The sequence below is a fragment of the Sitophilus oryzae genome, unplaced genomic scaffold, assembly GCF_002938485.1.
Source record: "Sitophilus oryzae breed Bouriz unplaced genomic scaffold, Soryzae_2.0 scaffold_910_pilon_pilon, whole genome shotgun sequence".
NCBI lineage: Eukaryota > Metazoa > Arthropoda > Insecta > Coleoptera > Curculionidae > Sitophilus > Sitophilus oryzae.
Window position 1 is genome coordinate 348,831 of NW_022147540.1, and position 27,702 is coordinate 376,532.

Consider the following 27,702-nt stretch of genomic DNA (forward strand, 5'->3'; position numbering starts at 1 on the left):
TCGGGTTCTAGGAAAAAAATAAAGGTGAGTTTTATTAAAGAAGCATATACCTAAAATCTAAGGATTTTGACATATTTCACCTTTTGTGAAAATGAAGAGTAAATTTTAAATTTCGATAACAGCTACCTAAATTTTAGTTGACCTTGTATAGCCGGATATTTAATTCCTGTTACCATTGTATGTTAAACCAAATTGAAATTTGACCCGAAAAGTTATACAGGGTGAGACAATTATTAATTATTACAGAATTAAAACTAGATATAAACTTATAATTATGTGACAAAAATTAGCCACATGAAATCAAATCCTTAAAATGCTTCCTTTCCTGTTAACTGCTTAAAATGATTGTCTTTTCAAAAGGATCTTTTCATTTTAAAAAGGCATATGTGGAGTTCTCGAAAAGCCCTCAAAAAACAGCTACAATAATTTTCGACCGGTCTAAACCAACCGATCGCGCCATATCGTTTCTGTTTTAACTGGACTACAATGCATCTTTTCGTTCTGCGTTCCTGAGGCGTAATTTTTGCCGCCTTTGCCGACCTTTTTTATCAATGAATTAAAACGTCACACATTGAAATCAGTGGGTCGGGAAGCGGAGGAAAGCGTGAAATTAGCTGCTGCAGAGGCGACAGCCAAATCGCTTAAGTGCAACGCTGTTGCCAGATTCATGAAAAAAATCCATTCTTTACAAACTTGATTGTTAAGTTCAAAAATAGGTCGTGCTTGATATGGCTGGATAATGCGATATTATAATGCTCTTTGTAATTAAAATTAATCTATTAATTGATCTTCACGAAATACCCCATCAATAATTATGGAAATAATATCGTATATCGAAGAGAGTATAGAATAAATTTGAATAATATGAACTCTTGGCATCCACGCAATACTGGTCAAAATAATTAACTTTAGATATTTCGGGGAATTACTAAACGTCACGTCTGTTCGGTCGGTTTGTTTTATGCTTTTGTGAGTAGCAAGTAATTATGTGATCTAGCCGTAATTCAGAGTTTAGTGATTTATTTTGTAATAATCAGACTTTAAAATGAATCATGTACATGACATTGTGATGTCCCTTCTAGAAACCCCGTTTTCCAGAAGACAGGAGGATGAAAAGCGAGAGGTCATACAGGAAAACAGACCTACTCCCCAGATAAGTGTTATAACCGATGATAAAAAGACAAATTAACAATCCCGATTACAAGTGTTCAAGTCGAGCGGGATTTTTCTTGTCTAAAACGGATAAAATCTTACTTAAGAAATACAATGTTACAAGATAAACTTTCCGCTTTGTCTTTATTTTCAATTGAAAAGGAGCTGTTGGTTACCCTTAGTGAGAACGAAGGGAAGTTTTATGATGACATAATTGAGGGGTAGGCAACCTTAATAGTATTTTGAAGAGACATGAATTATCCATTGAATATCGGAATAATATACTGGGTGTTCCATTTAAAATAAAAGAGTAATATGCTTTTATAGGTGACCAATGTTCAATATTAATTTTGTCTCGCCCTGTATAACTTTTTGGATCAAGTTATAATTTTATTTAAAATAAAATAGCTAATTTAACTACATATTAGGCTATACCGGGTAAATTCCAATTTAGGTAGCTTTTATTGTAATTTAAAAATTGTTCTTTATTTCTAGAAAATGTTAAATATAAACCTTACATTTTAGTCATATACTTCTCATAAAACTCACATTTATTTTTCTCCTAGAATCCGAAAATCAATTAATATATAGGGTGTTCCGTTACAAAAAACACAACTTTGATATGTAACTTTTTTAATATAGTTCTTGAAGAAAAATCTTAATTTAACCAATTATATATTTGGATGATTATAAAGTGGATGATTTTTGTACATTTATGACAAATATTGTATACTTATTTGTTGTCTATTTTTCGGCAATAGCACTTTAATTGAGGGTTTGTTCGTATACGTTGTGTAAAGAAATAATAGAGATAGATAATCTTATAAATATATCGTTGTTAGATGGTGGTTTTTTTCTAGATGCTAGAAATGTCCAATTCCATTATATCTTTCATGATTAATGAACATATATGTTTGATTAATGAATCTTAAAATATCGTAGCAGTGTTCTTTTATGTTTACTTAACAAACCCTATAATTTCCAAACAAAAATATCTAGACTCACCTTGAAATAGAATACTAATAAAATAATAATATATCAAATTTATTAGAGTAAATTTGTATCAGCCAGGATATCAAAAATGGCCACATAATTAAATACTAAATAACTAAAATAATTAATCTAGCTTCTAAGAATGTAATTACCAACAGAACAAATTATTTTACAGAACTTAAACTTTCTATTTATAAATGAAATGCATTACTGCTATAGACAAAAAAATAGTAGCCGTGAAAAAACACATTTAAATGTGTCGTGTTGTTTTCACTTTACAGTCGTTTGCCTGATAAAACTTAGTTACTTAATCTGAATGGTCAAGGTAAAGGCTTACTGGAAAAATTACTGGGTTTTTCTACTATTTTACACAATGAAACTTTTATACATTCCTACCCAATACCACAGCCTATTCTTTAGACAGCCAGTCGACTTAAAGATTATTTACATGGAACTGTGTGTACCTACATATTAAGTAGGAACAATGTTTGGATTGTTACGGGGTTTTTAACACGACACTAGGTTTGTTCCAACCCGCCGCAGAACCGTCACCGAACGATCACGCTCGTGCGCATTAATTCGAATATGTTCCAACCGAGATTTGACGGTTATCGGACGATCCTATTTGCGTACCAACCTACCTTGGGATGGTTTAGTTACGATTTCAGAACGATAATTTCGGTACATTGTCCAAATTGAGAACTGTTTGTGCTGACTTGCGCATTAAAGCATATTGGCAGGGATTATCAATTTTTAACAGCTGATTCTGGTCCGGCGCGCGGCGTCCGGCTAATGCTTCTATCTTGGTTATTTTTTACGAATTCGAATACGTGTGTGTTATACTTTTGCTTGTGAGTTTGTGTGGAGTAAATCGTTCGGACATTTTAATTATTTTTTTATTTATAAAATAATGTTAAAGATTCTATACTCTGTTTTTTTTTCTCAGGTAAGATTTCGACAGACGATGACAGAAGAAAAACAGATGACGTCCCATACCAATCTATTTATTTTACTAAAAAAAGGTTCTAATAAATTTTAAGTTAACTATGGATGGGTTTAAATATAAATTCGTCATGCGTCGTCACTTGTTGTTTTTAACCACTTTTATTGGTTTATTTCAAAAATGACAGATGGTATTTCAATTTTATTGGTTTGACGGATGATGAACGACAAACGGACGCCGATGCGTATGAACTCGCCTTTAGATTTTTGACGTTTGTCAAAGTCTTGCCAAATTATAGGTTATAATTTTGTGACAACTTTTGTCAAATACTCTGCGTTTTGGAAGATGATGCATTTTGATTCATGTTATTACGAGTGTTTTGTGTCTTTTAAAGTCAAGTGGAGGAAAAATCGAGTGAAAATTAACTGTAGAACCCAGAGCACAGTTTATGGTTAATACTCGCTGCCCAGGCAGAAAGTCTTATACAGATACACCAATAAAGTTACTATCAATAAAGTTTGTATACCATCTCGTCGTAGATAAGTGCATCTCGAATATGGTAGAAGGACCATACTAAACACATACTAAAAACTGGAGTAGCTGTAAAATATCGACATCACACGATAGGTAAATAATGGATTTTAGTACTGCAGAAAAATAATGTCAAAAGGTACTGGTTTAAAAAAATTAAGATTAAAGTTAATTAATCAACCTGTGAGGTATAAAATTTGGTAAGTGTTATTATTAATAAAATAGTTTGTTTTATTTATGTTGTTTTATTTATTATTACGGAATATTACAAATTTGTATTTGTACATAAGTTATATTGATAAATATAATCATAAATGCGGGAAGTTTCATAAAGCTTGAAAGTAAGAAATAGTTCTTTTTTATATTTTTTGGTATGTGGTGTCTTGTTTTTGTTTGTTTTGTATTAACACATACCGTTTTTTATTAAATAAAATAACTCGATTACATTTTTTCCGTTTTATACAGTTTTTTTCACAATATTTTGAAGTTACTTGTCAGTCAAATTTTAAATACATATATTAATTTCCTACTATGCGTTCCAGTTATACCAACTTATTTCTTTGTAAAATAAAATAAACTACTTTGAAATTAAAATGACAGGCACATCTATCACTGTCAAGGATCTTCTCGTTGGACAGACTATACCACTGCAATGAAATAACAGAAAACTACGCATAATAAGATCATAAAAGAGAGGATAGGTAAGTGAGTTAGTGAGTATACAGTTGAAACAACACTTACCAACAATTACTGGATTCTGATTCTTCATTTCAAGAATAATAATTATTATCATTGCAAGTTGCAAACAAAAATAATAGGTTTATATTATGAAATTCTAAACAAAAACAAAAAACCGATCGATACACGCACGCTTGACACTTTTGACAGTCCCGAAAACAATCCACAAAGCGTTCCAACGTTGATACTTTTTGCACCGTCACGAAACTATTCGAAGTCCGCGCATGCTAACAAAGGGCAAGAAAACCGATTCGAGTACGATTTCGAAAGGATCCCGAAATGCTGGTTGGAACAAACCTACTGTCTTCTCAATGATTATTATTATCTTATTAAAATTTTGGGACATAATATCCTGATTCGTTAATATTTTGGTACAAAGGTAACTTATTGCCAATTTAGATCCTTTTTTAATGTATTGTCAATAAATAATCAATATCAAAAAATAAAATAAAATAAATTTTTGAAACCACTAAACTTTTTGTTACACAATTACCAAATCTTAGACAATGTTTTTTATTTAATTTTCGCATTTAAATATTATTTTGTTTATCAGAAATATGATAATAACAACATCAACGAACTAGATATAAATACACAAACATCAAAGTTTTTGAACTACATCAGTATGTCCCCCGATTATCTTTACAAGTGGAAAACCTTTTTTATTATTGACATTTTGAGAAAATGCATTCTTCATAAAAAGTTTTGCTTGTTCTAAAATGGTACCCCGTTAGTACTTTGCCATACCGTTTCAGAGAAATTTAAAAATCATGAAAATGTAGTTGAATTTTTCTTAAAAACTAAAAAGCCGTTTCTATAGTAATATAATTTCGGTATCATTCTTTTGAGAGATTATTATTGACAGAATTTTAATCAGCGTCATATTTTTTGTTGTTTTAATATGTTAAAGAAGCACAAAATTTATTTAGTTCAATGCTATCGAAAGGTTGATAATAGTTATCGGAAAATGTGATACTATATATAAATTTGATCAAAATTAATTATAACAAAAGCAGCAAAACGAGTTTTGACGTTCAAACAAAATTATTCATTTCAACCAGTGGCGTACGCACAGGTTTTATATAGAATATATTTCGAAAAAATCTACAATCTTTGAATGTTTGTTTAAATTCTGTTATTTTGTTTATCAATGTTTCAAAACAAAATGTCAATGTATAGCTTTGTTGGTCTCGGGTTTTGTGTATATAACGTGTTAACGTTTATGTTTCGAGATCTTGATGTTTCTCTTCAAGACCGCTTGAATCCGTAAACTTTATAAAACTGTCTAGAAAGTGTACATACTAAATTTCAACGTAAATATAAAATAAGATAACTATGTTTCACAGATGACTGAAAGCTGTTTGAAACTAACTTATGTTTGAAATGGAGAAAATTTAGTTATTCATAAACTACTAAATTATTTATATCATGACAAAAATATTAAAAAATATTAGGTAGCAGCACAACTACTTCATTAAACAGCCAGTCGACTTCACTATTTTTGAGTACTCGCGCATATATGACCCTAAAAAATGCTTCTTTTGTGATTTTGTTAGCGACTGATTAGTGACGAATCATTTATTTCATCACCAGTTGCAAAATAGGTAGACGATAATGCAATTTTATCGTCGTGTATAAAACAATCTTTTTTTTTCCATAGCGAGTTAAGCATACCGCGCACTTATGCGCAGCGCGGCGCGGCTAAGCGCGGCGAAAAACCGTGCAACGGATTAAATTTGTGTTATATAATGCACGTCCGCTGACTCAAGCGAAGCAACCGCTTGCACCGCGCGCCGAAGCGCCGTTCGTTGCAGACCTAGAATCCAAAGCGAAGAAATTCTCTTCGGGCCGCTTCGCGTGCCCTAGTGCGCGGTGGTCAGCGGAAACTTTCTTTGTTTTTGCTCATTTTCGGAATTTATTTTGGGTGTCTTCGGATTAATGATTCTACGATTGATGTATTACTAATTGGCATTTAGGTTGTGTTTAGTCAAGAACCCGTTTATTTTGTTTGAATTTGTTTCTTGTAATTTAATTATTGAGATCATGGGTGATGAAACATTCATTTTGATTATACAGAGCTACAAAGAGTTATATGATGTTGGGGACCCAAATTATCACAACCAATTGAGATGAGACAATATCTGTGAAGAAAATAAGCTATTATTGTTATTTTTAGATCATAAATAAAATAAAATATGTTCCACCAATGTACGGACTATTTAATTTAGAATAACGGAAAGATCTACCCATTTAAGAAAAGATGGCATTACATAAAATAATATAAATTATTCTCTATTAGTTTTATTTAGACATTATTAAAAACTTGCTTGAAACTTGAAACTGAAAGTCTTTTCTTAACGCCAATTGGGCAGCGAAATCTAGTTTTTTGACACTCTATAGTTGGTATTAACAAAGAAAGAAGTTCAGCAAGTTTTTGGTGGGTCATTCTATAATACTTTTAATAAAAATTTTCTTTTGACTTCCAGCTTTCGTCTTTCTTAAGCGGCCCTCACACGATCAATAATATTGTCAATGTTTTTTATTGTCAATATTTTATCAATATTTGAAAGTTGGCCTGACACGGTCAATACATATATCAATATTAAGTTTTGTGCAGATATTAAGTGTGAATTATACCCTCGATTATACCCTATGCCAAAAAATTAAAGATAAAAAAAGCGTGTCATTTTGGCATTTTGGCAGTGAGTGTCAGTCAGTGAGAAAAAATAGAGAAAAGCATTTAAGAAAAGACGTTATATAAAAAATGGATATCGAAAAAGAGAAAGGTTCGGCCAACTAAATCTTCTAGAGTACGTTAAGAAACGGGAGCCTGATGATTGCGATCTAAAACTGGTGAAAACAATGACGGCGATGTTCCGTCTTCCGCCATGGTTACGAATAAACTAGTCAAATTTTGTCAATCATGCGACCTAACGATCAATATATTGTCAATACGCCTAGCTCCGCCTTTAATATTGTCGAGTATTTTCAGGATCCCGAAAATCCATCAATATATTGAAAGTACATCAATATGTACGTTCAAACGCTCAATAATATTGTCAATAATCAAAAATATTGACAATATTATTGATCGTGTGAGGGCCGCTTTAAATCTGAATGAAGGTGTATTTTCCGTACGCATTTCTTTTTATATTAATGTTATGAATCCAAAATTTTCTCTTTTTGTTCTCACCCATATCTTTTTCTTTAGTTATTGTACATAAAATAAGAAAATCTCCCTCTGAACTGCTGCTGGAACGTGAGGACATAATGAAGATTTAATACACCTTTATATCAAACCGTCACAGAGATAATACTAAAATTGAAAGGGTCAGCTCAAAACAATTTTAAACTTTAAATACCAACCGCGTACGCAAAACCGTGCATAAGTTAGCGGACCCATCAAAAATTCGCCGCGCTGCGCCGCGCCGCGCTTCGCATAAGTGCGCGATATGCTTTACGTTTTAAAAAATATTCAGAAATTATTATTTCAAGGAATTTATTACGAGTAGAAAAAATATTGGGCTGGGTTTGCATTGGTTGCTATGTAATTTGAATGAATTATGAATTTTTTCCACTATGAATTTTTTTCAATATTTTTTAATTCTCTTTCGTGTCGATTGCTGATTGAATTGGAGCCAGAAATGGCTCAAAACGAAATAAGTAAATTACCAACAGATATTCAGGCTGAGGCGACAAACGCCATATCCAAACTACTTCCATTTAAATCCCGAATAACTTATGAAAAGGAATACAAAAATTTTCAAAAATGGAAGCAATTAAAAAACGTGCGAGAGGAAATAAAGTTTTTAACCTATCCTCGCTCTTAAAGTGTCATTTAATCTACCTTTGCGGTTAAAGTACTATTTTTGAGTCTTTAGTTGCAATATTCTTTCAAAACGTCAGAAGATTATGAAAAGTGTTACTTTAAATGCCAAATTAGAACAAGCAATATTGACAACTCACTCATTTCACAACTGGAACCTAACTTATAATAGAGATTGACAGTAAAAATAAATAAAACGAGCACTCTAAAGCCAATCATAAAATCAAAACAGTAGAAGAACGGGAACGTGTAGATTACAATCTAAAATAACCCCGAAGATTGCCTAAAATAACATCCTTAATACCACAACAGACACTTTACTTCACTCCAAGTCCTCGAAAACTCTCGAGAACCCTTCAGGCATTGTAAGTAGCTTAGGTAGTGTGGCAAAGAACCAACACAATAGGCTAGAGAGTCTGAACAGTTAGCTACTTTCGGACATTTCAGAATAATAATGACCATAGGACCCCTCTCTAAATCTAACTTATGTATTCGTTTCTTTGAATAGGGAAATCCTTAAACTAATCTGCTGTGGATAAGGGAGATTTTCGAGAATTATTTGAATAAGATTGTTGCGGTGTTTGCACAACATCGCATCACAAAAGTGGAGTGTCACAACAGGTTATTGTGATGCAAGAGGATGAGTCCCATTGTTAAGAAAAAAGAGCATTAAAAGTGCATGGATGTGAATCCACGAAATAATTGATTAACAGCATTAAAAACAATTTAAATATAAATTGCCTAGAAAGTCTCTCCAAAGAGTCAGGAAAGATTTTGGCAGACGACTTCCAAAAAATGACAGACGATACAATTTGCCTGTGAATTAAATTGACAGTCACAACTGGCAACGATCCTCTCGTTGAACAGATTATAGTCATAATATGCTTCTTATTTTTATTTAATAAATAAGGATTATACTGCTTTGTCAGTTATTGTTTCACTGTATTGGAAAAATCTTACTCACACGAAACGAACTATATATAGTATACCCCCGGATTGTCTTTACAAGAGGAAAAACTTTTTTATTATTGTCATTTTGAGAAAAATTCATTATTCATAAAAAAATTGCTTGTTCTAAAATGGATAAAATTTATATTTTATCCTCTTCTTCAAGTACCGTCTCCTAACGTAGGAGACGGTACCTAGTCGGGACAGAAGAACCTTACTACCTTTTAATGAACAGTGCTTTCCATAAAATCAATAAAATGAAAAATATAGGAAATAATATACAGGTACTGATTTCTTTCGAAAATCGACAACTATGAAACCATGAACCCTTTCTGGACACAAACGGTACATTGTGAGACAGGAAATTGTAGAGAGAAACAAACCCTATAACATAGGATACAACATTTTAATGAACAGTGCTTTCCATAAAATCAATAAAATGAAAAATATAGGAAATAATATACAGGTACTGATTTCTTTCGAAAATCGACAACTATGAAACTATGAACTCTTCCTGGACACAAACGGTACATTGTGAGACAGGAAATTGTAGAGAGAAACAAGCCCTATAACATAGGATACAACACTTTAATGAACAGTGCTTTCCATAAAATCAATAAAATGAAAAATATATGTAATAATATACATGTACTGATTTCTTTCGAAAATCGACAACTATGAAACTATGAACCCTTCCTGGACACAAACGGTACATTGTGAGACAGGAAATTGTAGAAAGAAACAAGCCCTAAAGTGTGTAAGACCAACACAGTGTCAGTCTTTTTGATGGCACTACACCAAAAAATCTATCTAGTTCTCTCTGGAAGTACAAGGGCGGCGTCCGACAAAAGAGCATCGCGCACCGTAAGCCGTCCACGTCACGCGGTTTTCTTTACACTCTTGATGGATTCGCCCAGCATGGGTCTAGTCAAACAAACGCCGCATCGCAGCCCCGGGGCTCCCTTTTTTCTAAGCGCCTCTCGTTAGGCTTTTCGCTAAATTACCGGATTACCGAACAAGGGATACGCTCTCGCTTCGCTGTCAATCTTATTTCTGTCAATTTAGAATTTTTTTCATTTTTTTACCTCTCCCCTGTAAGGGTTATAGAAGGAGTTATTAGTGTATTAGTGAAAGTGACATGTGGGGATCATCATCATCATCATCATTTTCAGCTTATTCAACCATTTCCAAATATGGTGTAAACTCTCTTAAATACTTAGACTTACTCTGTAATTTTTAAGAACAACTTTATCAGTCTGTTATACCAAACAAAGATAGAGTACAAAAACACATCACAAACGTAGAATCAGAAGATGTGCCAGAAATATCAACCACAGAAATTAAATACGCACTTCAACAAATAAAAAATGGCAAAAGCCCAGGAGAAGATCGTATTACACCTGAAATGCTGAAGATGGGCGGAAAACCATTAGTGGATGCCGTGGAAGTATTGTTAAATAAATGTCTGATGGAGGGTAGAATCCCGGACGCATGGAAAAACGCAGAAGTTATGCTATTATACAAAAAAGGAGATTTTACAAATATAGAGAATTATAGACCAATAAGCCTTCTCTCGCATCTATACAAGCTCTTCACTAAGATTATCAACAACAGACTCTCTACGAAACTAGATTCCTATCAGCCAATAGAACAGGCAGGTTTTCGAAAAGGTTTTAGTACCATCGATCATCTACAAACAATTAAAACAGTCATTGAAAAAACAACAGAATACAATATACCTCTACATTTGGCCTTTGTAGACTATCAAAAAGCCTTTGACAGCATCGAAACCTGGTCATTTCTAGCTGCAATGAAGGACGCGAGAATTGATTCCAGATATTATTCCATTATTAAAAAATATCTATGATAGTGCAACCTTCCAGTTGTTAGATGATGACCTCAAAACAGAAAAAATACCACTCGGCAAGAGCGTGAGACAAGGAGATACCATCTCTCCCAAGTTATTTACACTGGCACTGGAAAATGTCTTCAAGAAATTAGAATGGGAAAATAGATGTCTAAACATCGATGGGGTACACCTTAGCCATCTGAGGTTCGCAGACGATATTGTCTTGTTGAATACCGACATTCAAGAACTAAACACCATGCTAAATGACCAATCCCAGAAAATTGGCCTTAAAATGAATTTGAAGAAGACCAAGATAATGAGCAACAATATCCATAACATTACCGTTGACAACGTTATTATTGAAAACGTAGACCATTATATATATTTAGGGTCATAAAATCAAGCTGGGCAAGGAAACCAAAATACGGAGTGAAACGCAGGATCCATTTGGCATGGGTAGCATTTAGAAATATGAGCAATATTTTCAAGGATCAAAAGGTGCCCATGAACTAAAGAAAAAGGCTTTACGACAGCTGCATTCTACCTGTGCTTACGTATGGCTTAGAGACTATGGCAATTACCCGAAAAACAGCAAAACAACTACGAGTAGCACAAAGAGCCATGGAAAGAATCATGTTGGGAGTCACCATTAGGGAAAATACGGAATACCCACATACGTCAAAAACAAAATTAATAGATGTCGTTAAAAGAGTGGCAAGTCTGAAGTGGCAAATGAATATACATGTGGCAAAGACAGGATCCAGACCGATGGCCCAAAAAGTAATCCCATGGAGACCTAGGGGAACAACAAGAAGTGTGGGCCGACCAAAAAAGAGATGGGTCGATGACGTCAGGGCAGTGGCGGGAAGACAATGGATAAGATTGGCTAGAGATCGCGAAGCATGGAAAAACCTAGAAGAGGCCTATATCCAACACTGGATGGAACCAGGCTGAGAAAGAAAAAGAAGAAAGACGTACCATGATGTAATTTTTGTGACCCATCTGTTGTCCGTTCTTCTTTCCAGGTGTCCTACCCATTGCCCCTTGAAAGATTTGATTCTGTGGATGACATCTATTATCTGGGTCTTTTGGAGTATCCACTCTATTCTTTTGCGGTCTTTCTTGGTTATTTCCAGCATATTTCTTTCCATTGAGTGTTGGGCGACCTGCAGTTTCCTAATAATGTCCGTTTTAAGTGTCCAGGTTTGGCATGTAGGTCATGACTGGTAGTAAATATTGGTCGAATGTTTTCTTCTTTAGATAAAGTGGCTTTCTATATATGAATATGATTGAGTTTCTTTCATAAATACCCATACTAACCTAACAAAAAGGCTAACATTTGTGAAAACCGCAAGGCACTGTTTTTACAATTAAGCCCAAAAAAACTGTAAAGGAAATAAGACACTGTATGGCAATATGTTGAATCATATATGAATTAAATTAGCGCGAAGATGAACTAACTAATGATCGGACTTCATAAAATTGAGTATTTATTTAATGCAGACGATTAAATAATGCAAATCATGTGAAACTTGAGAACATCACCAAGTCGACTTTACAGAGTGAAAGTTCCACAAAAAGGTTGATTAATGATTAAAAAAATCTCTGGGTAATAGATCAGGTTTAACAGAGTTGTACGGACGATTTCTTTGCTTATTAACAGTAATTTATTATATCGTTCTCCAGTCTATAATCTTAGTATCAAACTCATGACGTATTTTTTTAATTATCTCTAGCCTGATCGATGCTTGTTTTTATAATGTATTTCCATTAGTTTGTTTACTCAGGTCGATGTTTGCAATGAATGCACAGTTTTATTTTTTTCTTGGTTATCAGTTCATTAGAAAAAGTAATTTTATTATTTCAAAATTAAAACCTGCTGTTTTTACATTTTGTTTTAATATCTACACTGAGGTACGAGCCGCCATTAAGGTAGGAAAAACAGATATTTGGGACAGAAGGTGCCAGCAAGTGGAAAGCCTAATAGGGGGCGCACGGAGTACTGAGGTATGGAGAACAATCCGACAAATGAAAACCAATCAAACGGACAAGCTCTTGAATAGAATGGATATAGAAAAATGGCGCAACTACTATGCAGAATTACTGACAGAAAACCGACCAGAATTCCAAGCAGTAGAAGATGAGAACAACCTTGCAGGCACTTTAATGATAAGCGAAAGAGAAGTACATCAAAGTCTCAAAAGAATGAAAAATGGACGGTCACCAGGTCCTGGGTAATATTGTAGCCGAATTGTTAAAGTGTGGAACCCAAAGACTGCGCTGGCGTCTGGCAGAGCTATTTAACCAGTGCTGCCCGCAAAGTAAACTACCCCGAGAATGGCGAGTGGCTCACATAGTGTCCATCTTTAAAAGGGAAATCGTAACGACCCCACTTGTTATAGAGGCCTAAGCATTAACAGTTCGGTCAGCAGACTTTTGGAAAGGTGCTACAGGGTAGGCTCAGGGACAGTATTGGTGACAAAATCTCGGAAGAGCAAAGGATTCACACCGAGGGAAATCTTGCACAGATAACCTTTTGTCCTGCAGCAGGTGATGGAAAAAGATAGCAGTAGATCAAGAAGTCCATCTAGCATTTATTGATTTGGAGAAAGCGTACGACTCTATTCCCCGCAGCAAGATATGGGAAGTATTGAATATCTTAGAAGTAGATAGACCTTTGCTTAAGATAATAAAAGAGCTATATAAAGAAAATGTGAATCGTACGTTAAGGTAGGACACAGGCTATCTAATCCAATTAACACCACAAAAGGGTTGCGACAAGGATGCAGCGTATCTCTCCTCTGATCTTCAACGCTTACGTCGAAGTAGCCCTTAGGGAATGGAAGACGAAATGTCAAGGTATGGGGAATACCCATTGGGGACAAACACACTATTTACCCTGAACTTTGCAGACGATCAGGTCGTGATTGGCGCAGGACTCATACGATCTAGAGTTCATGACTAAGAGGGTTTTATCAAGAATACAACAAATGGGGACTTCAGGGTTAGTCTAAAGAAGACCGAATACTTAGCTGTCAATTCCAACGCTTGTTTTGAAGTCTTCATTAATGATAACGTCCAGATTCAACAAGTAGACAAATTTAAATACCTGGGTGCTACTTTATCAACAACGAGGGTTTGGGCAAAGAAGAAATACAAACCCGAATTCAGAAGAGCAAACAAGTTATTGGATGTCTTAACAGCCTCTGGTGGGACCCGAAACTTATCTGCAACAACTAAAAGAGACTTGGAAGAACATTGGTGGAGTCAGTTCTTTGCTATGGTTCAGAGCTGTGGACTCTGAGTGCAGACGCGAAGCGCAAAATCCAAGTTGTTGAAATGGACTACCTTAGAAGAAGTGCAGGTATATCTAGGGATGGAAAAAAAGACAAACATCGAGGTCAAGCGTATCATGAATGCATCGGAGGAGACAGTACTGGATCGAATCGAAAAATCCAGCTTAAAATGGTTTGGACATGTTCTGCGTATGCCGGAGAACAGGTGGCCAAAAAGAGTTTTTCAATGGGCTCCCCAGGGCAGAAGAATCTACACTGATTAAACTAAATTCTAAACTAAAGAAATTGAACATATTATGTGTCTGTGTTACTTATATCTCTGAAAATGTAAGTTTAGAATGAAACATTACAGATCATTTATTGAATTATTTCTATTTAATATTTTACAAAGACAAATTTTCCACTTTAACTAGACTTGATCGACTTCAACTAAAGAAGAAATTAATATTTTACTGGGTCATAATAACCTTAGTATTCAATGGCCTGTCTATCCGCGTCGCTACATAGGAAAATGGAAATAATTTCCTCTAATTGACATTTCGTTCTATAGCTGTTTTCAATAATTTTATTAGAACGTCAGACGACGGCAGAATATCGTTAATAATTTGTTGATGCGGGAAGTGGCCTATTACATCATCCGCATTAAATATTTAGCGAAGAAAATGACTCACGTTAATAAGGTAAACGGTTTCCAGAGCTTATACAGGGTGGCGCATCTTAATCGCCTCGGTTATACGAAAACGGAAAGGTGTATAAACAAAATCTTTTATATTAGGTATATGTAGAGAGGCAATGTGCAAAATTTAAAATTATTTTCAAATGTACAGGGTGGGTCAAATTCGACGCTTTTAAATGGAAACACCCTTTTCTATAGGAGATAGACAAAAACTAATATCGGTGTCTGGAGTCTGGAAAACATGATGGTGAAAACCGCACAACGATATCTGTTACCGTTTTGGAGTTACGGGGTGTTTTTCAAAAATATTCATTTTTCAAATCGCTGTAACTCTTTTGCTATGGAAAATTTTGTATTTCTATGAAAACATTTCCAAAGCACCTTTTTACGTAGAATTTAATGGTTTAAGTATAATTTTTTTAAAATTAATAATTTAAGAGTTATCAACAGAAAAATTGATTTTTTATTTGGGACACCCTCTATATTTTTAAATAACTGAAAAGAATTTAAAATTACCTTTTCAAAAATATAGCACACTTGATATTTTGTTATAATCCTCTTCGAAATACAGAATTTTTAAAAGTTCGCCACTTTTAACTAGTAGGCTTTGGACCCCTTATTGATAATATGCCCTTAACGGAACTCGAAAACATATTTTTCCAGCAAGCCTCTGAACGCTGAAGTTATCAGCAAATTTTTGCAGCCAATTTCAAGAATAATTGGATAGCTAACCAAGATCCCAGCCGTTGGCCGTCGAGGCCGCCTGACTTAGTGCCCATGGATCTAATCCTATGGATATATTTGCGGAAGAATAAAAGTTCCTTATTCTTCCGTATAATCTAGACAAAAATTAAAAATACTTAGCAGTTATGAGAGCGTAACTTGCACCCCCACTGAGTTAATGAATTTCGCGAGAAATGTTCAAAAACTGCCCCGTCAGTCCATAACAGAAGACGGTCGATATGTCGAACACCTATAGCAAAATCTCATGCCTTGGTTTGCTATTTATTTTTATTGTTATTAGATATAGTTTAAATGTGTTGATGTTGGTTAAATATATTTTAAATTGTTATAAAATTCTGCATCTCTCATAGAAAATATTATTTTCGTTTTAATTGATGCTCACAGCTAGAATTTGTTTGCATTACAGCCTGTGCCGTTCAAAGCCTACTTATTTAAAGCGGGCGAATTTCTATATACTCTATATCTCGAAGAGGAATCGAGCAAAATATCAAGTGTGTTATATTTTTGGAAAGGTAATTTTAAATTATTTTCACACTTTACAAATATACAGGTGTCCCATATAAAAATCAATTTTCTGTTGATAATTCTTAAATTATTAATATTAAAAAAATATACTTAAACCACTAAATTCTACGTAAAAAAGTACTTTGGAAATGTTTTCATAAAAATACAAAATTTTCTATAGCAAAAAAGTTACAGCGATTTGTTAAAAATGCATATTTTTGAAAAACACCCCGTAACTCCGAAACGGTAACAGATATCGATATGCGGTTTTCACCATCATGTTTTTGACAAAAATTGAGCTCCAGACACCGATATTAGTTTTTGTCTATCTCCTGTAGAAAAGGGTGTTTCCATTTAAAATCGTCGAATTTGACCCACCCTGTACATATTATCGAATTTTGATAAAACTGATAAGAAGAAGAAGGCATTATAGGCTCTAATAATCAACTAAATATACATAAACTAATAGCTTGCAATTTTCCTGATGAGAAAATTACCCACGCTTCGTTTACACGAGTTCCAGCGAAAAAGAAATGGATCGTCTTGAAGACGGGGACGAGCCAAGACGACCAAACGTGGCCGCTCCGATTGCTTTGCGATGTAAATCGGGCCTCAAAGTCAACAGGAACGGAGCCACAGAAGCAGTATCTGACAGCTCGAGGGCAACAGCCCTGACGCCTAAATGAGAGGTTGCGGTTTGGATGGGTTGCGTGTTCTCCTTTTATATCAGCTCTATGTTCGTTGGGAGTAAGAGGTTTTGCACCGTTTTTGGTATTAAATTTTCTTCATTATTACATCAGTCGCTTCGGCAACAATAATTAATAAAAAAGGTAATTTAATATTAAGTCTAATAAGTTTTATAAAAGACAATTTAATGCAGCATTGAACCTTTCCACAGAAGAAGAAGAGGAATATACAGCCTGGCAAATGTTCGGCTATTTGTATTATGCCGGGTCCAGACCAAGGCGACAAAAAGTAAGCACGAGTTTGAGACAAAAACAAGACAAACTTGCGACAAAAAATGGGGAATTCTGATAAGACAAACTTGAGACAAACTGTCCACACCGCCGACAACTTGTCGTAAAATATACGAATAAAACATAGACACTTTGATCTTTACCGACTCGACACGGGACATTGAAAAGTCTCCGAATTTTGAAACAAAACAAAAATGGGACAAAAATGTCGCCAAAATGTATTGGATTTGTCGTAAAACATGAATGTTTCTGTCTTGTCGTTATTTTGTCTGCTTAGTCTTGACCCGGCATTAGGCAGTGTTAAAACCATTTGCATATTAATGTGGAAGGTTGAATCTCCAAGATATTAGACTTGGTTTAAAAAGTATGCAACTGGAAAATATAACATAGGGTTAAAAAAAGTGTTAATGTAAAGACAAATGACGTAAATTGACAAAAACAAATAAAAAATTCAAGTATAAGGATCAAGATTCCTTGTATGATAACAAAAATATTTATTATCTTATCTTACTCGGCGTTTGAACATACATTTCGAAACAATATTACTACAATTCTTTGCGGCGGTATCATTAAAGGATTATTATTTCACTGATAAGTGCAATTTTATGCAACAAATTACAAATGACTACTTATAAGGTAGAACAACAGATATACTATATACTTAGAATAAATATTACAGATAAAACTGTATAATTTTACATTTTTGAAACACAGGTTATTTTTAATTTTAACTAGCGATGGGAACTATCGAATGAATTAGACTATCGAATGGTTACTGAATGAATGATTTCAACTATCGAATGGTTTTATTCGAATAAAATCATTCATTCATTTGTATACTAAAGCATATGTGACAACCTCGCCGTGCGACTAAATGGTTATCGTTGCGCCACGACTATCGAATGCTTTTGATAAATGAAATTTAATATTCGTTTGATTTTTTGTGTGCGTCAGTGCATTATTAGTTCTTCCAAATTTTTATAACTTCGCCTTGTAAATACTATGCTATTTTTGCGTTTATTAAAATATTTAAAATACTAAAATAGTAGTTCTTTTTAATTGACGATTGTGCGCGAAGTGGTCAAAATTTTTCCGAAAATTTGTGTGATTTTCCGTAGCCCGATCTTTCAATTATTTAATTTTATATGGTATATTATGGTTAGGTTAGATTGCATTTTTTTAATGGGAAATTTTGAGAAGTAGCAATTTTTAAGAGAGATGAGATGAACTTACAATTAATTTTAAAAATACATATTTGTATTTTAGATGTTTTAATAATATGAATTAGTTGAACTTAATAATCATATTTAAGTAATGTGGATAAGTAAATAGTTATCGAACTCAAATTTTGGGGTGAGAAAATTAAATTGAAAGTTTTACACGTGCCAGTTTAAAAAAAAGTTAACAATGTTTGTATTTTGTTTATGCTAATTCTCTTATATGTAGTTTTTTTTGCGAAGAAATATTTCATTTATTTTTTAAAGTAAATGCCAATAAAAGTAAATATTATTTTTAAATAGTAAATATAAAGTAATAAAAAGTAATATAAATAATTTTGATTTCTAATTTTTTATTTATATTTTCCTTCCATTACACTGCAAGCTTAGAAAATTAATAAATGTTTATATTTCATGATTTTAAAACTTGTTGTTAGTATAACAAATTAGTTCTATAATTATTATTATTTAATAAACCAACGTTGCCACATTTAGAGACTATATGTATTATTTTTAAATAGGATCTAATATAAATACTTTTGACTTCTATTTGTTGTTTATATTTTGCTACTACTTAAAAAATGTTTATATTATTAAATTATTTTAAATTTTTTTGTTAATAGGTATAACAAATTATTACTGTTATTATTATTTATTGAACCAGTCTTTGCTTAAAAACATTAAAAATCATTTTCCTACATCCAAAATAAACAGTATTATTGCAGTGTAACAACAGAATATTAATAAAAAAATGCAAAATATATAGACATACTATCCCTAACTAACTAATGCTAAAGAATAATCTAATACCAACTAATAGGAATATATGGCAACAGCGCCCTTCATAATGTATTTTCTGTGTAAATACTAGCACCTCAATAAAAAAAATAATGTGGCCTTATCTTTATTTGACTCCGCAAAAAATCAAAGATGCCGGCTTCTTTCATAGCATTGCCACCGACCGCTGTCGGGTTTCTAGGAAAGAAACCTACGTCGCCGGACGACAACTAAAATCCAGTTAATATTTTATTAAAATCGATCCTGACGAATAAATGAATTTTATAAATGAATGGTTTTTGCTGCCGAATTACTAGAATACAATATTTCAAGGCAGATGACCCATCTATTCGATAATTTTTATTCGAATAGTTTTCGACAGATGTTTTCTTACTAGCTATCGGATTATTCGAATGAATTGCAAATCTGAATGTTTCGATAGTATTCATTCGATAGTTCCCATTTTTAATTTTAACCTATCTAAAACTTTGAATTGTGTAGCTAGACTTTGTTTTAATGAAACTGATTACCTGTTACTACTTATGGAAAATTGGTTTATAATAAATAATGCCTTGTTTAACACTATGAATACTTATGTTGCATTTAATTATTAGTAATTATTTACCTATATTTCAAATAAAATTGATTGGAGGATCAGAATAGTTTGAGACAAATTTATGCATAACTTCAAAAACTCTGATTCACCTTTCGACGTTAAATAATATTACTTTGATAAAATCAAAATTTGAAAATTCTGGTACCCTAAGAGGTAATCGGTGGTTATTAATTAAAAAATAGTGTATTTTAACAATTTTAGTTCATACAGCATTCATATTTATCGTATTGAAAAATATATTTAAGTAAGTAGGTAAATAAAAATAAAATTTGACTTTAGAGAAATTAGAAATTTACCACAATACTTACATCAAAACAAACCAAATTTTAGTCATTATTTTTTTTTATTTTGGCTAAATAAAACTCAAGTTTAATTAAGTTATTGATGATAGTATGTAATATGGTTAGCGACACGGGCATCCATATTAAAGGGATATCCATATTAAAAAAAATATCCATACATCCATACATAAATTTCAACGTTTTACTAGAAGATTTCAGCCTAAATTATAATAATTTAGGCTAAAATATAGAGATTTGAAAATAATAAAAAAATGAATAGTTAATATAAATTGAGATATTATAGGTTTCATAAATAATGATATATATACCTATTATTGTAGCAAAATAAAAACACTAACACATCGCAAAACACTTTTACTTTTACACTGGACGCGCGTTTCGCTAACCATGTTAGCATCATCAGCAGATGATTATAAACTAAACTTTCTTTAGTTTATAATCATCTGCTGATGATGCTAACATGGTTAGCGAAACGCGCGTCCAGTGTAAAAGTAAAAGTGTTTTGGTGTATTGTGGTGATTTAGTGTTTTTATTTTGCTGTGTAACACCAAAGGTTCCAACCCTCAACTGTAATCTACATATTGTATTTAAGGATATTGTTACTAAGAAAAATATTTCAATTATTGGGTTCAGTTTTATTGTTGGTATTCAAAAAGTGATATTATGTAAACTAAATGTAATTTTTGAATGTGGTAGATAATGATTCAGTGTTAAGAAGAAGAGAATTTCGGGCTTCGCATTACGAGTTTACACTTTAGTGTAAACTTGTCAGTAATACCTACATCTGTCTTAAACGACGTGTAAGTTAAAATAAATAAGGAGGAAAATAAATAATAGGAGCTGAAATTTTTTACTCTATATAAATTTAATTTGTTTTAGAATGGCAAGAATCAAAATTATACTTTCATAACTAATAATTCTTTTGGTGAAGGGTTATTGATAGTAATAGTAGAGTTACTAGGTACTTACAGCTGCTTTGACATTCATCGTCATTCCCGGTATCTGAGCTCCGTAGAAATGCCCAGCCGTCGGTGTGACATCGGTCAACATCTTCTCACTTTTACAAGTACCTCGTCACTATTTCCTTTTCAACAATCTATATTATCTAACTCTCACATAAAAGAAGAACTCTTTATACAAATACCGCGTTAATAACTAATAATCAGTGCAAACAATTGAATGTTTCTCTCGAACAAACAACGTCACGCTGCGCCGCTGACCACTTGTATTATCCACACCGCCGCATAGCTCACTATTCTCGGAAGGGAAACAGTTGAAAGCGGCCGACTGTTGTCCGTCTTCCCCTTCTGTCTCTGTTTGGCGCGCGGCGCGATGACGTGTACGCGATGGGGGCGTGGTCGGACCCGCCAATCGCGCGTCGTGCCATTTGTAACGGGGCCACGCCTACCGCGCGACGGCGTGGCGATTGCGCCGTGCGCGCGGCATCAGTCGACATCAAAGATCGGAAGGATTAGGAAGATCGAGCCGTGTGCGGAGTGGAGTGGCTGGTATATTGAGAGTCGATAATCTTTAATCTTATGAGCGGAGATAATAATAGGCGTGCGGAGTTGAAATGGATTTGTCTACGTTTACTCTATATCTGTATTTGTATAGGTTTTGTGTCGAAGAGCAAAATTAAACACAATGATTAAAATTTTAGTATTTTAATAAAGCACGCTTTTAGATGTTTCAAAAAACTTTTAATAAGAGTAACTTTAACTCTACATATATGTTTCGGCTTGTTAGGCCTTTTTCAAGAGTTTTTTAAGAACTAATCGTCTAACTACACTGTAACTATATATATATATATATATTTGCTATGGGGGTGGGTTCAGAGAGTTTACAATAGGGGTAATAAAAAATGTGTTTAGAAATCCTTGTTGCTCGTTAACATTATTTTCGTTTTTAACAGATTTTAGTATTTCTAACTGTTCAATGTAATTTAAGCGTCTACCTTTTGTTTCTCTGTGTAGTAACTTAATTGAGTTTTCATTAATTTTGTGATTATTTACTATACAATGAGTTGCAAGACCAGAACTATGCTGGAGATTATTAATAGACTTTACATGTTCTTTAATCCTTATATCTAAATTTCTACCTGTTTGGCCTATGTACACGGCATCACAATCATTGCAATCCACCCTATATACACCCGACTTATTTTTGACATTAGTTTTGTCTTTATTATTTAATAAAATTTGACCTAAATTTCTTTTATTTACGTTAATAGTTTTACATCCTATTTTATTGAGATTATTTGATATTTTGTTAGTTAAATTAGGAATGTAGTTTAAAAGTCGATAATTGTTATTGTCTTTAGAATTAGCGGAATAAAAATTTTTCATTAATATTTTATTTTGTTTTTTCTTTAGCATATTATCAATAAGGGAACACTTATATCCATTGTTGATGGCGATTTGTTTAATAATATTTAACTCTTTTTTAAAATTCTCTGGGCTCAGTGGAAACATTACTAATCTATGAATTAAACTATGAAAGGGTGACATTTTGATTTGCCAGGATTGGTGTTATTGACTATGTGTTACAGTGTCTGTGGTAGTGGGTTTTCTGTAAATATCAAATTGTAATCTATTAGACTGTTTTATAATTGTAACATCAAAAAAATTGATGGTTTTAATACCTTTTTCAATAGTAAATTGTATTCTCGGGTTAATTGAATTTAATAATGTTAAAAAACTGTTTAAATTTCTCTCGGTGCCTGACCAAATACAAAAAATGTCATCTACATATCTTGCCCAATAATTTATTTTTGATATTAAACTACTCTTGTTTTTAAATAGCTTCTTTTCAAAATCTGCCATAAATATTTCTGCGAATAACGGTGAAATTGGGGAACCCATCGGTAACCCATCTTTCTGTTTAAATATTTCATTGTTATACTGAAAATAGTTTTGTTCTAAACAAGTTTCAATTATTGTTATTAAATCTGATTTTACTGTTATATTAAGATTAGATTTATCAATTAGTTCATAAATAGTAGAGGACAATTCATAGGTTGGGATAGAAATGAACAGGCTTTTGACATCGAAAGAAACGAGTGTTGCATTACGTGGAACTTCAATATTTTTCAAATTATCTAGCAACTCAAAAGAATTCTTTATGGCAAATTATGATTGAAAATTGATCATGGAAGGAAGTGTTTTAGCTAGTATTTGACATAATTTATAAGAGGGAGCATTTATGTACGAGACGACTGGTCTAACTGGATTATTGTCTTTATGTAATTTTAGTAAACCATAGAGTAATGGGGGTGAAGGATTCATTATTTTGGCATAGTATTCATTGTTATTAGGTAATATAGATTTGTTATTTTTTAAAATAGAAAGAATTTGTTTTTGAAAATTACATGTTGGATATTAAAAGTTTTTTGAAACATCTAAAAGCGTGCTTTATTAAAATACTAATATTTCAACGATGTTTCACAAGGAACCAACCACAGCTTCAGTATGATTAAAATTGTTTTAATCATTGTGCTGATGATGCTAACATAGTTAGGGAAACGCGCATCTGGTATTAGTAAAGTAAAATGTTTTGTTGTATTGTGGTGATTTAGTGTTTTATTTTGTCAACCACCATCAGAGTGTTTAAAAAAAAACATGTGCCATTTCTCGTGGTAAATTCCTTGCGTAAAAATAGGACTTATGTTTCATATTAACTTAGGTCTTTTTTTATAGCTACAGGGTGTTAAATTCTTAATAATCTTTCGATTTATTATAATTTTCTTCCATGTACTTTTAGTGATTTGAATGAAATTTTGGGGGTAAAAGTTACTATAAGTGTTACATATTTTAATGCTAAAAAGGTGTCGATAAATTCATAAGGGACATGCACATGGGTTTTAACTGGGATATTTAAAAAAAAACATGTGCGCCACTGACTTTTTTCTTTTGTTATCAAAGTTGTGTAGGTCGTTTAATGTCAATTAAAAGTTATCTCTTGATATTTTGTCGAATTCGGCCTCCTTGATGATATAAAGGCAATTTTATTAACCTCAATTAATAAAATTAAAATAAAAATAATATTAATAAATTATATATTTTACCTAATTTATTTAAGAGTTTAACTCCATCGTAAAAAACACAATTACATACAGCTCTGAAGTATGGTCCTTGCCAGAGAAAGCTGAAAGAATGCTAAAAGCCACGGAGTTGGAGAAGAGCAGATGGAACAGTTCGTAGATGACATTATGCATGTATGTTATGGACACGTACAAGGAATGGACGAACATCGAATTCCAAAGAAAATATTAAATTGTAACCCCCCAATGTAGAAGAAAAATAGAAGACTACGCAAGAGCTGGAGAAAGGGTATTGATCAAGAAGTTTTTTGTACATAGTTTTGGAAGTAGATGGATGAGGAGATAGAGAGAGGTGGATATTAGGCATCGGAAGACGGAAAAGGTTACATAGAAACGAATACATAGATGTAGATGTAGAATGTATGGGAAACGAATACATAGATGTATGATGTAGAATGTATGGGAGGGTGGATTCTAGTTCAAGATTACGGATGAAGTCTTCCAGCTCCTTCAGTTCTGGTTTAAGGATGGTCAAGTTAGTGGAGTGTCCGCTTCTTCTCTAGCTAGATCGTTTGCTTTTCTATTACCTTCTATCCGTTGGTGAGCTGGTACCCTGAGTACTTGTAGACGGTAAGAGAGGCCGGGTGGACAACTCAAAAGCTACAAGCATATTTTCCACGAAAGCATAAAGGGGATTAACAAGCAGAATGAGTGGGAAGAAGCAGCTCACAATAGAACAGAATGGAAAAGAATTGTAAACTCAGTTGACAGCGAAAACCAAAAAGTAAAGAGGGAACAAAGTAATGAGATTTTTGAATGTCTGAAGTACGGTCACAGATTATACAGATTATACCTAATCTTTGTTTTTTCTTTATTGTTTTCCGTGGTTCCAATTTTCGGAATCGGGCACTGGTTAGGTGACTAGTTTGCGCACATAGCACGCCCACTTATGGCCTCTAAAATTGTGCACAGCGCCTGACCGGCACAGTTATTAGAGAGATATCGGAAAACCGAATAGCGTCATCCAGTATTTACGCGTACCTTATCATGATTACGATATGCGCGAGTCAATTTTTAACGCAACACCCGCTAATAACGTTACCGCCTGACGTAATTTGCGGATCAATTACACCAAGCGCTCTTTCTAAATAACCTCTGATAACGTTTAAAAATTGCTTAAATGGGCATGTGCGGGTATTTGACAACCGGAGCCGGCCGGCGATATCTTTTATTTTAGGTTATGTTTGAATTGTTTTGAATTATTGCTTTAGTTTTATTAGGTGATTCGATATTTAAGTAGCTGGGATTAGTTTTAATTAAATAAATATGGCCCAAAATATGGATTCCACCTCTTCCAATACTAAAGAACCTATAAAGAGTCTTAGGTTTACAGCAGATGACGACTTAGCCCTTCTAAGAGAATTTGTTGTTTGTTGCCCTAAACCCACTGGCAGACGTTGAACAATAAAGCACTGGAAATAAGCACTTTAGCCCTTTAGTTTTACCTAGTAAACAAAACAATTTCAAAGTTTTAAATTCAAAGTTAGGTTAAGTTTAAATAGCGGACGCGATGCGATCAGAATTCTTTCCGATCCGATAACTATAAATGAAGAGAGTTAATACCACCTCACGTAAAGGAAATAACACCTGGCCTTATTAACGTCCATGCACGCTATTCGGTTTAGCGATATCTCTCTATAACGCTGTTTTATTGTTATTTTACGCGAGTTTATTTTTGCGCACAGGAAATTTGACTCGTTTGCACATCGTCATAAAAAACAATTTTCGTACCACGAATTAGGGACAAGATTTTATCTGTATACTTATAGGATACCTAATCTGTGGTACGGTAGACAGATAACATCACGTATCGGGCTTTTCAGTCACAGAAAAGCTCATGAATGAAAACGCCTTGCGTGGCCATCTTCTGATGCGTGTCAAATACTCGTCAGCGAGTAATGGCGGTAGTATGTACCCAGAGTAGAAGGACTTTATATTCTTTGCCTAATTTGTTCAGCTTCTCTCGGCATTCTTTGACCAACATTGTAACCCGATTATGCAACTATATTGTGTTCGAGACTTCTTTCTTTTCTCTTAGTTAAGCATATTACGTAAGCTTGCTCCCAAACAGATCCCCTCTCGCTATTTCCGCCGCATCATCCGTTCCCCCTTGCCTCTCCCGGCTGGGTTCTTTGATGGTCATCCGTCTGGTGGCGGTGCCTCTGTCCGAGAGGACCCGGGGACCAATTACGCGCCGGCGCCTCCTGGCCCTGGCTCCTTTTCTTCTAAACGCATTACGGGGTCGTTATATACGAAAGTCATCATCATTAAGCGGAAAGAGAGATTGAGAGGAGACTGTAGTTTAGTTTTTGGACGGGGAAGTTAAAATTAAGAGCTTTGTATTGATTTTGAACCAATATCGGTAAGAGTAAAAGACAGGGTCGTTATGTTTTGAAAATTTTCTTTAAAAAAAGTGTTTTATACGTGTTTTACATTATATCATTAAATTGTATCATTTCATTAAAACTATTTAAAAAAAGTGAGTCAAAAAAATCGACTATTTTTTGATACCTCAAAAAAATTCTCTCCAAGTATGAGCTCTTAATTTTCACAGGAAGGTGCTCCGTCTATCAGTTTTCTATTTTTTCCTTATTATTTAATTTGGATTTCTAAGTAACAGTTGCACAAATGATGCTATGTTCGACCTTTTTAATAATGTATACTCTAGCTTGAATAACCATCACTCTACAGCTACAATTTTCTGTGATTTCTCTAAAGCTTCCGATTGTGTAAATCATAATATCTTAATTAACAAATTGCAATACTATGGTTTCAGGGGAGTGCCGCTCGAATGGCTTAAGTCATATCTTGGCAACAGAAGGCAGCTTGTGAGGATTGATACGTCTATGTCTTCTTGCAAGCCTATAGAATGTGGTGTCCCTCAGGGTTCAGTACTTGGCCTTATCTTGTTTCTGGTGTTTATCAACGACATTGCAAATCTAGACATTAGCGGTAAAATCTGCCTCTTTGCGGACGATACTAGTTGCACTTGGAGCGGCCCAGATGTTGCGGCACTATATGATACTATATCCAGTGACTTACGCATCATTAAGTCTTGGTGCGATTCTAATCTCCTATGCCTCAACCTATCAAAAACTAAAGTTTTGTCATATAAAAGTACTATACAACCTTTTGTACTTAATAACACTACTATTGACGTCGTGGACTATTGACGTCGTGAAATTCTTAGGACTTCTTGTAGACAACTCGTTAAAATGGGACTTTCACATTGAAGCTCTATCAAAGAAACTAAGCGCTGCCTGTTTTGCGCTAAGATCAGTTTCTAAGGAACTTAACTTCTCAACCTCTAGAATAGCCTATTATGCCCTTTTTGAGTCACATCTTCGTTATGCCCTTCCATTCTGCGCAACAAAATTTGATCGTGTTTTCATACTTCAAAAGAGAGCAGTTCGATATTTATTGGGACTGAACAGTAGAACTCACTGCCAGAATTTCTTTAAAAATTTGAAAATACTGACTCTTCCTTCTTTATTCATTTTTGAATCCGTTTGCT

At 33.6% G+C, this 27,702-nt stretch overlaps 1 protein-coding gene across 2 annotated transcripts in view; it reads right to left on the reverse strand.

The window, feature by feature from the left end:
• LOC115890738 (transcription factor Sp9-like) overlaps positions 1 to 27,702 on the reverse strand; it is a 109,316-nt gene that overhangs the window by 61,589 nt on the left and 20,025 nt on the right. The window contains exon 1 of one of the 2 annotated variants that reach the window (XM_030911057.1): positions 21,059 to 21,339. The exons of the other annotated variant lie outside the window; for it this stretch is intronic. Within the exon in view, the coding sequence (XP_030766917.1) occupies positions 21,059 to 21,139 (81 nt within the window). The 5' untranslated portion in view covers positions 21,140 to 21,339. Of the gene's footprint in view, positions 1 to 21,058; positions 21,340 to 27,702 lie in introns of those variants that run through there. 2 annotated transcript variants of the gene reach the window in all.